At 45.5% G+C, this 14,844-nt stretch overlaps 1 protein-coding gene across 7 annotated transcripts in view; it reads left to right on the top strand.

Annotated features, from left to right (window-relative positions):
* The window catches only part of col11a2 (collagen, type XI, alpha 2), a 43,207-nt gene that overhangs the window by 9,962 nt on the left and 18,401 nt on the right, over window positions 1-14,844 (top strand). For 2 of the 7 annotated variants that reach the window (XM_047019188.1, XM_047019190.1), the window contains 8 exons: window positions 1,996-2,157; window positions 3,809-4,019; window positions 4,335-4,497; window positions 4,716-4,838; window positions 7,677-9,812; window positions 11,584-11,712; window positions 13,418-13,603; window positions 14,585-14,638. In XM_047019188.1, coding sequence (XP_046875144.1) covers window positions 1,996-2,157; window positions 3,809-4,019; window positions 4,335-4,497; window positions 4,716-4,838; window positions 7,677-9,812; window positions 11,584-11,712; window positions 13,418-13,603; window positions 14,585-14,638 — 3,164 coding nt within the window. The remainder of the gene's footprint in view (window positions 1-1,995; window positions 2,158-3,808; window positions 4,020-4,334; window positions 4,498-4,715; window positions 4,839-7,676; window positions 9,813-11,583; window positions 11,713-13,417; window positions 13,604-14,584; window positions 14,639-14,844) is intronic. The other 5 variants (XM_047019189.1, XM_047019192.1, XM_047019191.1 and 2 more) reach the window with 5 other exon arrangements.

Below are 14,844 nucleotides of genomic sequence, written 5' to 3'. Positions count from 1 at the left end.
AGTTTCTGTTTCCCGCGAGTTAATATAGCATTACAGTGTCAGTCCCCCCCCCTCAGCTTTTCTCTCTCCCCCCCCTCTCTCCATCCGTCCACTCCTGTCTGCCCCTCTCCTCTCCTTCAGCCAGGCTGAAGTGGGACCTTGATAAACTGCGGCCCAGACTCCCTGAGTCAATATTAACGCAGCGTTTGTTGCTGTCCCCATAAATACTCCCATCTGGGCATGCAACTCTGGGTGTCACCTAAACACAATGACCACTCACAACGGCGTGACAAACTACACTGTAGATCAACCTGTCGCTCCGCTTGGCTGGGTTTGGATTGACTCAGCGTATACAGAGAGCCCTCCTGTGTGGTCAGGAATGTATTATTCACCAGATGGGTGAATGTGGAACGTGCACTTATCTCTAGGATGCATTAAGGGAATACCCACAAAATGAGGGTATAGAGAGAAACCTGGCAACCTTGCTGATTTCTATTCAAGGACCAAGCAAGTATGCTTTTCTCTTTTCATAATTTTTTTTAACCCAGAAACCGCCTGTAAAACTGGGAGAAGTGGATGTGGCTTTTCTGCTTTTTTAATATTGTATTAAATTAAAGTTAAGTTTAAAAACCCTGTAATTATGCGAAAGCTGTGTGGAGGTCAGTGGTGAATCTGTCATTGCTGTATCCCCAGGACCATAAATGCTAGACTTCCATCATAAGCTTATTAGTGAACATACTGTAGTCACAGCAGTCTAGAAATAACCTGAACCGTAACTGACCACTGAGTATGAACCAGTCTGAAGAAATATTCACACCACAAGTCAGACACAGAGCCAAGTCAAAACCAAGCAGGAGTGAAATCCAAACACTGAAAGGTTCACCCAGTCTAGCACAGTGCAGGGTGACAGTAATAATACCTTCACTGTTTGGAGGGCCCAGTGCCTCCACCCCTGACTGTCTGACTCGGGAGATCTAGAACAGGTTTGTTCTGTTCCAGAAGTTTTAGATAGAAGTGTTTCATGTAAAACTGGTGTGAGGGCCGTCTCAGCCAGCTATCCAGCCAGCCAGCCAGCCAGCCTGCCAACCTGTCAGAAAGATGCCAAGTTGGCTGTTACTGTAAAAGATGAGTGACAGCCGTATGTGTAGACAGGATGTGAGGTCAGTGTGGTGGTGGTGATACCTGGGATGAGTATGCGTGTGTATGACTGTGTGTTTAGTTCTCCCAGACAGTCAGATCCAGCTGACTAGGCAGTATCACAGCAGCGATACTTGTTTTATTTGCTCGCCAGACCCCAGAGGCACAGAGGACTGCGTCGCTGGGTAGACTGCTCTGTTGGTCCATTCAGGGCTGTGATAGGCTGGGGCAGGATCCTGATTGGCTGAGAAATTCCTGATAGTTGGGACATGGTTCTGATAGGCTGGGACAGGGCTGTGATAGGCTGGGAGTTCATCACAGCTAGGCAGACTGAATGTCAGAATGAAAATAGGCTTTGATATGCTTCCACAAAATGTCATGGCAAGTTAACATACAAATCGAAACAGGTGTTAATATGTCAAAACAGGTGTTAAGAAGACATATGAAGATGTCTTCTATTGTGGGTGTGATGGTTTAGGGACGTCAAATGAATGTGGTTGATGCAGCAGCCTGCTTAGTGTGGTAGAAATACTTGTGGTAGTTTATCATGACTTGTCTTTTGATAATAACATTAGTTTGCATTCTGCTTGAGTTGACTTATCAACCTAACTTTCTCTCCCATGTCCTCCCCCCCCCTCATCCCTCTCCTGCTCTTCTCTCCCTCCACCAACGCACATTGTCCCCCCCACACCTCCTACTTCTCCCTCTCCATCCTTTTCCCACTACTGTCCCCTCCTTCCCCCCCTCCTCTCTCTCTTTCCCCTCCCTCCCTCCCTCCCTCCCTCCCTCCCTCCCTCCCTCCCTCCCTCCCTCCCTCACCTCCTTTCTCCCCACCCTCGTCCCTGTCCTCCTCCCCATCCTCTTCCACCCTCCCCCCAGACCCCGTGGACGTGCTGCGGGTGCTGCAGCTGCCCTCCCTCCCCGAGGGGGTGAAGAAGGTTCCGGGCTTCTGCACCTCCCGCCGGGCCGGCAACGCCGACCATGCCTACCGCATCACCAAGAAGGCCCAGATCTCTGCACCCACCAAGCAACTCTTCTCAGGTACTGTCCGTGTAGCGGAGGTGGTTTGGAGACTAAACAGCTCCACAGGACCTCACAGAACACCACTATAGTGACGCAAAAGATGATTGGGTTGGCAAATGAGAGGTCAACAGTTTGAAATCCATTGACCCATCCATTAATTAATTAAATGACATTCTTAATTGTATGGGTACTTAACCAGTATTTTATCAAACATTTACATTTACATTTATGCATTTAGCAGAGGCTTTTATCCAAAGCGACTTCCAAGAGAGAGCTTTACAAAAGAGCATAGGTCACTGATCATAACAACGAGGTAGTCCCAAACATTGCAAGCAGCCAAAACATGAAGCATACATTGTGAAAAAACTAAACAAGTGCCCCTTTTGGCACTTGTTTCGTTTTTTCACAATGTATGCTTCATGTTGCAACAAGTCCTGTTGACAATAACTAACCTAATATCCTGTTGAAATCAATAGGATGCCTAGTTATGCCTCACATATTTAGACCTCTGTTGTGACAGTGACAGCACACATACAGTCAGAGCAAACTCCAGCTACTTGCTTGCTTGCACAGGACATTTTTCTTCCCACGTGTGTTCTTTCCTGTTGTGCTGTGATATTTGAAGATCATTTTCCAAGTGTAGGTATCCACTGTTCCTGCACAGGGCCAGACACAACATCTAGTGGCCTCTACATGTTGCACTGAATTCTGTGAATTCTTAGAATATTAGACTGTAATCTATGTGTCAAAATGATCTGTGTCACAGTTCATTTTCACGGATGCTTTTCATCTTCCACTTATTCTAGCGGGATGGAAGGCATGGCTTCCAACCACCATTAAAGAGCTTGGAAAGAAAGTCTAGTCACAGTTTAATTCCTGAAGATTACTTGAGTGTGGGAGTGTAATTATGTCATGCAAGACCATGCAAGCTTAGCAAAGTGATATTTTGTGAAAAGCCAAAACAAATTAAGTTCAGTTGAACAGTAGCTTTCCGCAAGCCTGAGGCAGAGAGGGATGGAAGGTAACGCTTACGTGGTTCAGAAATCCTGAAAAGTTTAGGCTTGTGACAGCTCTTTCTGTCTGACTGTCCCACACACACTCACATCTCATCTTCCTTCAACATATCATTTCTCCCTCTCACGCTCTCCTCTCTCTCACTCCTTGTCTCCCCCCCCCCCTCTCTCTCTCTCTCTCTCTCTCTCTCTCTCTCTCTCTCTCTCTCTATCATGCTTTTCTCTCTCCCCTCTCATGTGTCTCTCACCCCTCTTTTCTGTCACCCATCCCCCCATTCTTCCTCTCACCCCTCCTCTCGTACCCCTCCTCCCCCTCCCTTCCTCTCACTCCTTCGCTTTCTTCCCACCTCTCTTTCCCCTCCTCTCTCCCCTCCCCTCCCCTCGCACCCCTCCCCTCTCTCCCCTCTTTTCTCACCCCTCCTCTTTCGCCCATACTCTCTCACCCCACCTCTCTCACCCCTTCTCTCTCCCCTCCTCTCTCCCCTCCTCTCACCGCTCCCCTCTCACCTTTCCCTTATCTCTTCTCACCCCTCTCACACCTCCTCTCTCTCCCCTCTGCTCTCACCCCTCCCCTCTCACCCCTCCCTTCTCTCCTCTTACCCCACCTCTCTCCCCCCCTCCCCTCTCTCCCCTCCTCTCTCACCTCTCCCCTCCAGGTAATTTCCCAGAGAACTTCTCCATCATGGCCCTGGTGAAGGCCCACGCAGGCCTGCAGGCGTTCCTGCTGTCCGTCTACAGCGAGCACGGCGTGCAGCAGCTGGGGCTGGAGCTGGGCCGCTCCCCCGTCTTCCTGTACGAGGACCAGACCGGCAGGCCCGCCCCCGAGGACTACCCCCTGTTCAGGGGCGTCAACCTGGCCGACGGCAAGTCAGTAACAACCCCCTCGCCCTGGCCCGTTCTGGGGCTCCCTTGCACTTGCATATGTGTGGGACCAAGAGAGCGAACGAGACAGAGAGAGTTCATGCCTTAATTTGTGTCAAAGAGGACAAAGAAATAGAGAGAAAGAGTGAAAGAGCGAAAGAGAGCGAGTTCATACCTTAACACTAGTCCAAGAACACACTTAAACAAAACACCAAATACAAACACCGTTTTAGCATCCTCAACAGATGCTTCCTACAGTCTCTGACCCCCCCCCCTCTCCCCACCACCACACGTGGCTGCTGTACCCCTCCTGCCCTCTAGGTGGCACCGCATCGCTCTGTCTGTGCAGAAGAAGAACGTCACCCTGCTGCTGGACTGTAAGAAGAGGATGACCCGCTCCCTGCCTCGCAGCGCCAACCCCGTCATCGACACCAACGGCATCACCGTGTTTGGAGCCCGTCTCCTCGACGAGGAAGTCTTCCAGGTCAGATCTGGGGGGGAACCGGGACTTTGGGATCTGGGATCGGGGCTAGTCCCACTGCATCCTCACCCCTCTAACCTTTGAGGTGCCAGTTGTGTGTGTTGAAATGAACGTGGACATCTTGAAAACGTTTCCCACCAGCACTCACTGTGTGTTTCTTTGTCATTGTGTTTGTTTGTTGTTGTTTATGTTGTGGTTTGTTGTACGTGTGTCATTCACAGGGAGATATCCAGCAGCTGCTGATTGCCTCCAACCCCCAGGCTGCCTACGACTTCTGCGAGCACTACAGCCCCGACTGTGACTCCCCCCTGCCCAAGTTCCAGGCTCAGGACCCCAATACATACGTGAGTAGAACAGACACACACACACAGGCACACACACACACACACACACAGATCCCTGACCTCTGACCCCCCGAGGAGTAAACCTGGTCATCAAGTTCAGGGAGGTCATCAAAGTGCTGGTCTGTTCTTTCCTTAACTCATCATGACTATGTATCCATCCGCCTGGTTTCCTGACTCTGTATCCATATGCCTGGTTTCCTAACCCTTTCCCTGAGGGAAAGGTAGCCGGTTATATGTTGTTAATGATATATGATACAAAATATAATGTACACCCAAGAATTAAGGAGCAACGGGCTTATCGAAGAGAGAAATATATATATTTGATATCATACTATCTTTTGCATCGTCTGTGATTTCTGACATGTTGATGCTGTTGAAAAATGAATAAATACAACTCATTCCGGTTTTATTCATCGTTTTTCCTATTTCCTCATTCATCAAGGTGGTCTATGTGTGTCTCCACTGAGAAACCATGGGGCTCTAGACTGGTTAAGCCACACGTGGAGACCTGATGAATAGAAAAGCATTTGACCATGTCCTCCCCTCTGCTATTATCTCTTCTATTCCTCCTTCACCCCCTCTCCCTCGCTTATACGTCCTCTCCCACCCCTGACTCCATCTCTTCCTCCCTAATCCCTCTTCTCTCTTCAATCTCTCCTCTCACACACACACACCCATCCCCCTCTCTTCCTCTCCTCACCCTCCCTTTGAACGTCACTCTTCACTTCCGCTGTCATGCATTCCTTTTCCTCCATCCCTCTGCTCATCTGACTCCATCCCTCCATCCCACATCTCTCTCAGTACTTTGATGAGGAGAAGGATGACCATGCATACCCCTATTATTATGAGGAAACAACAGGTCCTCCCTCCTCCTCTCCACCCTCCTCCCCCTCTCCTAGTCAGGGGCCCCCCACTCTGCAGGTAAAGAGGGAGTAAAGAGAGGAAAAAATTTAGAGGGAAGGAGGAAGGGATGGAGAACAAGAACAAGAACAAGAATGAGAGACATGATATTATAGACAATTATATCAAGAGCTATTAGTGGCAGAGATTAGTGGAACCGCAATTTTTTCTCAAGGTCAATTTATCTCTTCTTGTGTCTGAACATTATCTGAAAGCTCAATTACAGTTTCATGATTAGAACGTCTACAGAAATCTCTCTCTCCCTGTCTCCATCTCTCCACCCTCTCCACACCAGCTAACGCCCTCCTCACTCACAAACCTCCATTTACACCGGCCACTTTCATACCACCTCTAATGCAATGTGAAAAGTGTTCATGCTGTCTTCATGTTGTGGTTGTTGTGTGTGTGTGTGTTTGTGTATTTACGTGTGGCTCTGGTGATGATGTGAAGGCACTGGGAGATCAGATACAGGGGTGCAGCAGCATACACTACCCCTCCCTCCCCTCAACAAATTCCTCACCCCACCCATCTGAGTTATCCCCCACCCCACCTCACCCCACCCCACCTTACCCAAACCCTTATCCCACCTCACCCAATCCCTCACCCCACCCACCTTACCACTCTCTCCTCACCTTTTACCCCACTCCTACCCTCTGACCACACTGAGCTTGACCAACTGGCCAAAAGAAAGAAAAGTGACACAATGAAGAAAAAAGCTGAAACGTTTTCCACATTCAGATCTCTTCCTTTTCCTCCCCAAATTGACTACATGAAGTTGTAGCCACACTGCATGTATTCTATTCTCACTGAATGTGTACCTCTGTTATGCCTCCCAGTTCATGAATGTTACTGCATGTGTATCCGTTGTCCACGGCCTCCCATCTATGTTCTGGTCGGTATGATATATGTACCTGTACTTTTCTCTGTCAGCATCCAGTGTGGTAGTCCGTTTCTCTGTCACCCTGTCTGTATGTTCGTTTGACTCTTCGTCTGAAAGCCTCTCGTTATCCGTACAGTCTGTGCGTCTCCTTCACAATGGAATATCTCTGTTTAGCTGTTTATGTTCATAAAATCACCAAGCATGCATCCCAAAGCATGCCCAAATAGAACTTTCTGTTCGTTAGGTCTGGTTTACGTGGGAAAGGACCTGTTCTTGTTTGTATGTGTTCTCTTCCCCTGTCATGGTAGACTATTTTCTACTCTAACTGGCTTGTGTGTGACTCCTACTATCCTTCTGTCGCTGCTGCTGTGCCTCAAAGCTCTCTTATAGTTGGACAGCTCAGTGCTCAGGGCTTCTGTGTGTGTGTGTGTGTGTTTGTGTGCGTGTGTTTGTGTATGTGTGTGCAAATGTGTTTATATATTTGTGAGTGTGTGTGTATACTTGTGTGTGTGCGGGCACGCGCACCAGCTTTACCTGACCATTTCATCCCCAGTGCCAACGCAAACCACAGCCTCCAGTACTCATTAGCACCAAGATGCTGCTTTGTTAATATGGAGAGTGGCATTACTGGAGAGAATTGCTACAGATATATCATTTTTGATTCCTGTCTTTGGGCAAAAATAATTTTTTTGACTTTTATCCTTTGAGGTAAAACAAACAAACATAGATATTTAAATCCATGTGTCATGTTGACACATTTTGAATGTATTTGTTTATAAAAAATGTATTTTCCACTTATCCTGCATCATCCAGTAATGCCAAAACAGTCTCAATAAATCCTCTAAGCCTAAGCCTCCTACATGTACCTGTATCTCAAAACATCCACCGTTGTCTTTCTCTCTCTCCTTCCCTCTATCCATCCCTTGTGCTTTCATCCCTTCCTGATCCCCTTCACATCCCTCCATCCCATCTCTCTCTCCATCCCTCTATTCTCTTCACATGCTCTCAACACCACAAACCGCCACACCACACAACCCTTAACTAATCACGCACTGCAGAAGAACAAGGCTGCTGACAACGGCAAGCCAGCAGCCCCTAAACCTGCCCCTGTTAAAGCCAAACCTGCCCTGGCAAAAGTTGCAAAAGCAGCACCTGCTAAAGTAGTAGCCACCCCTGCTGCCCCCAAGGCAGAACCAGCTGCACCCAAGGCAGAAGCAATTGCCCCCAAGCCCACCAAGGCAAAGCCTTCCCTGGCTAAGCCAGCAAAAGCCAAGCCCACTGCCATGGAGGCTCTCCTAGCTAAGATCATACCCACCGCAGTTACAGCAGCAGCTAAGCCAAAACCTACACCTGCCCCCAAAAATGGTGGTGAAAAAAAGGTAAATGGCAAGCCTGAAGTTGAAAAGAAAGTCAATGGCAATGGCAAAGCCACAACTGATAAAATTGAGGCTAAAACAAATGGTAATGGTAATGGAAAGCCAGTTGTAGAAAAGAAAGTTATTATCCAAGCTAAGGTCAATGGTGAGGCCAAAGTCAATGGCAAAGTCACAGATGACAAAGTTGAGGCTAAACCAGCTGCAGATAAAAAAGTAAATGGTGAGGCCAAAGTTAATGGTAAGGTCAATGGTGAGGTAAAAGTCAATGGAAATGGAAAGGCAGCTGTAGAAACCAAAGTTGAGGCTAAAATCAATGGAAATGGCAAACCAGCTGTAGAAACCAAAGTTGAGACTAAAGTCAATGGAAATGGCAAACCAGCTGCAGAAACCAAAGTTGAGGTCAAAGCCAATGGAAAACCAGTTGCAGAAACCAAAGTTGAGGCCAAAGTAAATGGCAAACCAGCTGTAGAAACCAAAGTTGAGGCTAAAGTCAATGGAAATGGCAAACCAGCTGCAGAAACTAAAGTTGAGGCCAAAGTAAATGGCAAACCAGCGGCAGAAACCAAAGTTGAGGCCAAGGCCAATGGCAAACCAGCTGCAGAAACCAAAGTTGAGGCCAAAGCCAATGGCAAACCAGCTGCAGAAACTAAGGTTGAGGCTAAAGCCAATGGCAAACCAGCTGCAGAAACCAAAGTTGAAGCCAAAGCCAATGGCAAACCAGCAGCAGAAACCAAAGTTGAGACCAAAGCCAATGGCAAGCCAGCTGTAGAAATCAAAGTTGAGCCCAAAGCAAATGGCAAACTAGCAGTAGAAACCAAAACAGAAGCTAAAGCCAATGGCAAACCAGCTGCAGAAACCAAAGTTGAGGCTAAAGTGAATGGAAATGGCAAACCAGTTTCAGGAAAGAAAGAAAATGGTGACAAAAAAGTTAATGGCAAAGGTGCAAAACCGGCAAAAACTGAAACCACTAAAACTCAGCCAGAGAAAAAAGAAGTCACTAAAGTAAAAGTAGAAAAAAATGTTAAACCAACTAAGGCTGCAGAAACACCCAAAGTTCCAGTAGTTAGTGAAGTTAAACCAAGTAAGGCAGCAGAAACACCCAAAGTTGCAGTGGTTAGTGAAGTTAAACCAACCAAGGCCGCAGAAACACCCAAAGTTGCTGTGGTTAGTGAAGTTAAACCAAGTAAGGCAGCAGAAACACCCAAAGTTGCAGTGGTTAGTGAAGTTAAACCAACCAAGGCCGCAGAAACACCCAAAGTTGCTGTGGTTAGTGAAGTTAAACCAACTAAGGCTGCAGAAACACCCAAGGTTCCAGTAGTTAGTGAGGTTAAACCAACTAAGGCCATAGAAACACCCAAAGTTGCTGTGGTTAGTGAAGTTAAACCAACTAAGGCTGCGGAAACACCCAAAGTTGTTGTGGTTAGTGAAGTTAAACCAACTAAGGCAACAGAAACACCCAAAGTTCAGGTAACAAAAATAGATGTTGCTAAAGTCAAGGTAGTGAAGACAGAAACAAAGGCGAAACAAGAAGCGAAAACTGAAGTCACCAAAGTCCAGCCGGTCAAGACGATAGTTAACAAGGTTGAAAATGTTAAGAGCTTCCACACCCAAAAGCCTCCCTTCCTCAAACCAGTCCTGAAGAAAGAGCCACCAGCCCCTGCCCCTGTTCCTGTCCCACCAAAACCAGAGAAAACCAAAGTGGTCGTTGAGGTTAATAACGTCAAATCCACCTCCAAAAAACTCCCTCCCTTCGACAAGACTGCGATCAGCGGCACCATCGTCCCTGTGCCGAAGAAAACGGGCAACGGTTATCAACAGGTACAAACCAGGAAACAAGCCCACGGTGGCCGTCCAGAGCTGCTGTATCCTCCACCTCTCCCTTCTGACCACCAGGTCTTTCTCCATCCAGATTTTACAACCAACCTCTCCAAATAAACTGGTCAGGCTGATGAATATATATGATTGCTAAATCTAAAGTCAGCACATTTTTGTTTAGGTGAAGTTAACAGTAAACAACATGCTAACATGCAGAAGTAGACTTGTAACTGAGGTTGAAAGTGAGATTCTCTCAAGTTCATTGATAATTACGTAGGCACAAAATCATGTATAAAACTTGACCATCATTATGTAGCTAAAACTGCATTTTAGAAGGTACCATAAGTAAGTGATTGAATAACCTATGATTCCAATTCCTTGACTAAATCACAATACTTGTTTCATAACTAATTCAAGACAAGTGATACGAATCTTAAACCAATCTTGAGTTTTATAGTCATGAGCTTAAAACCTTGGTGGTGAACAACCTGGTCCTCAGAAAGGAAGTTGGTGCATACCAACCTGGACCCTCTCTCTCCCTTTCATATATCACATGATCTCCAAGATCATGCCATCCGATATGATATAGACTGGTCTGCACTGCACAGACCTAAAACAGACTGTCCTGTTGGTGCATGGCTATTTGTACAGTCTCCTCGTCACTGCCACTCCTGAAACTCAAGAACCTTCTCTTCAAAGTTCTAAACTCTTCAAAGTTCTAAACACACAGCCTGTTGTGTCTTCCACAAGTCGTATGATGTGACTAGTGCACTGTGCACGCTCATCAGATGAAGGAGCTGTGTGCATGAATTATATATACACAGAAAGTCTAGAGAGGACATGTACCATCGCAAACCGTAGACAATTCAACACAGCAACTCACATTTCTGTCTGTCTCTCTGTTCCTGTTCCTTGTGTTCTCTTTGAGGATCTTTTGTCTCATATCTTGTCTCATATTTTGTACCAAATATGAACAAAGCAGCCTCACAGAAATAAAACATCATCAGCGTGTTAAACAGATAGGGTCTTATACTTCACCCAAGGCTTGCACCCCCACAATATTACCCCAAGTATTTTCCCTTAGTCTGAGAAACTTTGGTTGGGTGAGTAGTCAGCATGAACATATACATGCTGAACTTCATCCATTGTGATTTTGACACTGTTAAGATGTTTTTTCTAAAATGTCCTAATGCAGTAATTATTCATTGAAAGCTGGGATTGTTACTTGTTGATTTGTTGAATTAATTCTGTGAGGCTGCTACTTTGGTTGTAGCTCAATCAGCTCTCCATGTCTTTGGTGAACTTCTCTCCCAAACTAAACAGAGAACAACAACAGAAAAAAACATCCAGACGTGATGATTATTTATGACAAAGAATGGTCTGGCTTGGACCTTCTCTCAGAACTTCTAGTGACCTCCAGAAGAGTGAACGTGACTCTTCTCTGACCCTACCATGGCACTGTGGCTTTGGAACAGTCTGTTACAGGAATTCAACAAAGGAATTTCAGCACAGTCGTTTGCAATCTTGATGATTTCTCAAAAATCTTTCATGCAACAAGATTTATTAACAAGATTTTCAACTGCTGAAATTTCTTTAAAATCAAAACATGATTTGTCAGAAATCAAACTTTTATTCTGACAAATTTCCTTTTGAAATATGTTTCATTCCTCCTCTTTAACTCATGGATCCACATTTGACTAACCACCCTCTTTCATACAAATCTGCTTACTTCCACCCCAATCCCCACCCCTTCCTCTTGACCTGAACCAATCAGGACGTAGATACTGCACAGTCTGAGGCTGGCCCCACCCCCACAGAGACGGATTATTATTATACCTTAGAGGAGACAGCGGCCCCCCAGCCAGAGAATGAGGTGATTGGACAAGAAGAGACCACCATCCAGGTAAACCGCGTTAACACGTGGGGTGAAACATTCACAACGTTCCGGATAGAAATGTTTAATCTAGATCTGGCATGATTCCTAACACAAAACGGACCACTCATACCTGATCTAGATCGTATATCTCTATCTGAATGTTCTGTAATGTTACACGCTATTGAAAAGACCTCCAATGGTGAAGGCAGAAGAAGACTTCCACACCACACCAGAAGACAAACCACAATAAATAAACATTCAACAGTCATTCCGACCTATTTATAATCTGTTAAAAGGTTATGTAGTGCCCATTCAAAGTTGAATAAGGGAAGATATTGCTGTAATTTCTATGTGGAGGTGAGCCCAGCCATTGTAGTACAAATCCAATCCAGTAGTAGTGTTTCATGCCTAACAATTCCAACATTTTGTTGCCACATCAGTGCCATGACACTCTTTCTCACAAAGGAACACACCACAACATTCTGTTGTATCAAACATTCTCATGTGGCTCCTATTTTCACAACCCAAGATTCCTCCTTTTGTTCTCATGTCAATGCTCTGCTTTGTTGTTTTGAAATAAGAACAAAAATCTTAAGAAAATGGGTGTCTCATATGAATATTTGATAAAACCCTTAGGAGGAATGTATATCATGTGTTCCTTTTCAACAATCTAACTGCATCATGAAGAATGAATAATAATGACTGTGTGTTGACCTGAGTTGTGTCTCAAACGGCACAGATTTTTGCTCCATTTTATGTTTAGCACATCCACCATCATTGTCGACATAATTATTAAGGTCTCTTTCATCAGTTTTGTTTTATATAATCATAATCCTTACTGATTAGTATTAAATTAAACAGTTTGATTGCTAGCATTTTAGTTGACTTTAGTTTAGTTAAAAATATAGCAGGGTTTTTGAGGGGGTCAAGTGGTTAATTTAAACATTAAGATGAACTTGGATTCTACATATTCTTGCAACAATCACTGGCGGTAAGTTGAATTGCCAGATACCAACATATTAGCTTTGCTAAATAGAAGCAGCTTTTGTTTTCACAAAGCGAAGTGCTTCACATGCTTGTGTGTTTGAGTCCTTCCAAATTCTATTTGAGATTTTCAGTCATACAACTTCCAATTGATTAAAATATTTGCATCTTATTTGGCCGTTGGATCCTAGCCCAAACACATAAGCTGGTGACAGATTCAGATGCTTTGGTGGAAACGTGCTGGTATGAACCCAAGGATCAAACGTCAATGATGTAAAACCTTTGGGTTTTACAAGACAGCCCCCATGCCAGGAGAGTTACCCCTGAAGAAATTGGCAGTTCCTCTGGTGACCAACAGTTGGCGCTGTGCTTTACAGTATGCCCCTTTGTCATTGTATGTTTGTATGCCAAAGGTAAGCCTCTCACTGTCTCTACCATCTGCTCTCTTCATTCCTTCTTCCATCCCTTCCTCTTGTTTCTGCCGTCCACTTACATGGTTTCTTTCTTCATGTCATCATCAACTGCCACTCCCTCTATTTCCTGGATGTCTTTTTTCCTCTCTCCCCACTCCATCTATTTCACTCTCTCTTTCTCACCTCCATCCTTCTCTCTTTCTCTCCTTCCTTTCCCTCCTTATCCATACTTCCTTTTTTCCATCCCTCTCCTCCATACTTTCCTCTATCCATCCCTATCTCTCCTGTCTCCTACTTTCCGTCCGGTGTGAACCCTCCTTCCCGGGGGCCCCCAGGTGGAGGAGGTCGATGCGACCAAGGCCGGGGGCGAGGCTGACCCCTTCACGGAGGAGTATGTGACTGGAGACATTGGCATGAAGGAATACGATTATTCCTACAAGGACTACAGCGATCCACAGCCCGAGGGGGAGGCCGAAGCCAAGATGGGCCCCGCCCTGTCCGCTGTGACGGACGAGGGAGGCGTAAGTCACTACGCTTCAGCAACAAACAAAAAAAGGATCTCCATGGCAACACCAGACCTGGGATGAAACACATACGTGCTAGATGAAATGCTGTACTAAAGAGTTTCCTCCTTAAACAATGGGTCTACTGGTTTCACTGAACTAGTTTCAATGACAAATACAAATCAAGCTCACTTTCAGTATGATATTTGCCCAATTGTATTTCATCCAGGTCTGGTAAACTTCTTCAGCCATGTTGTCTCTGTGTACTGTGTTGTAGACACACTACACTGGATCATCTACATGCACAGAGAGGAGCTAAAATAGCAACAACCAATCTGGTTTCAGATCTGGCTTCAGTCACCAAATGATCTGGCTTCAGTCATTTGTTTTTAGCTCCTGTTTCTGTGTGTGGCTTCTTTCATACTCACCATAGTAAGCTAGTGACCCCTAGAGCCGCTTTCATGGGAAAAGGTCGTCACAGGAATTCCAAGCAGCTTGAAGAACTGAAAGTAAAAAGATATCAAAGATGGGAGCTCCAATGCAGGACTTTGTTTTACAAACGCTTCTGTCTGTACAGATTTGCCCAACATTATCACCAACGTGATAACAGACTTGTGATTCAATGTTATCACAGAAGGAGAAGGTAGAAAAAAAAGCTTTATTTATGTTGTAGAAAAATAAGGCTACATGTTCTAGATAGTTCACTTAATTACAAACAGAATGTCGCTTCTATTTCTTAAATACGATACCTCAAAGCTGATTCGAACAAGTCAAATGGGAATCAACTTTTCAATCGTTATTATATTTATGACTTTTTTGTTTTCTGTCACGTCTATCACTCTCTTTAGTTTTTCTCAGGTAGACCAGTGTCTGTGTGTGTGTGCGCGTGTGTGTGTGTGTGTGTGCGTGTGTGTGTGTGTGTGCGTGCGTGTGTGTGTGAGACAGAGAGCCTCTGTATTGACTGTGCTGTGTTGTGGGTTACATGTGTGTTTTCCTCAGGCCTCAGTGAAAGCCCTCAAGGGAGAGAAGGGAGATCCTGCTGTCATGGAGCCTGTGAGTCTTCCTCTAAACATGTGGCCTCCCAACCTGCAGGGGGCGCTGCCACATCAGACATAATAGGAGTTGAATCTAAGGAGTTTGTTTTATTTTAACACGACAGGCTAAAATGAGTGCTGAATGGTCCATTGTCATCTATCTGACTATTTCCCCTTCCCTGCCTCTTTCTCTCTCTCTCTCCATCCACACTCCCTTTCTCTCTG

The sequence above is a fragment of the Hypomesus transpacificus genome, chromosome 4, assembly GCF_021917145.1.
Source record: "Hypomesus transpacificus isolate Combined female chromosome 4, fHypTra1, whole genome shotgun sequence".
Taxonomy (NCBI): domain Eukaryota; kingdom Metazoa; phylum Chordata; class Actinopteri; order Osmeriformes; family Osmeridae; genus Hypomesus; species Hypomesus transpacificus.
This window is presented reverse-complemented; position numbering and strand designations above follow the sequence as displayed.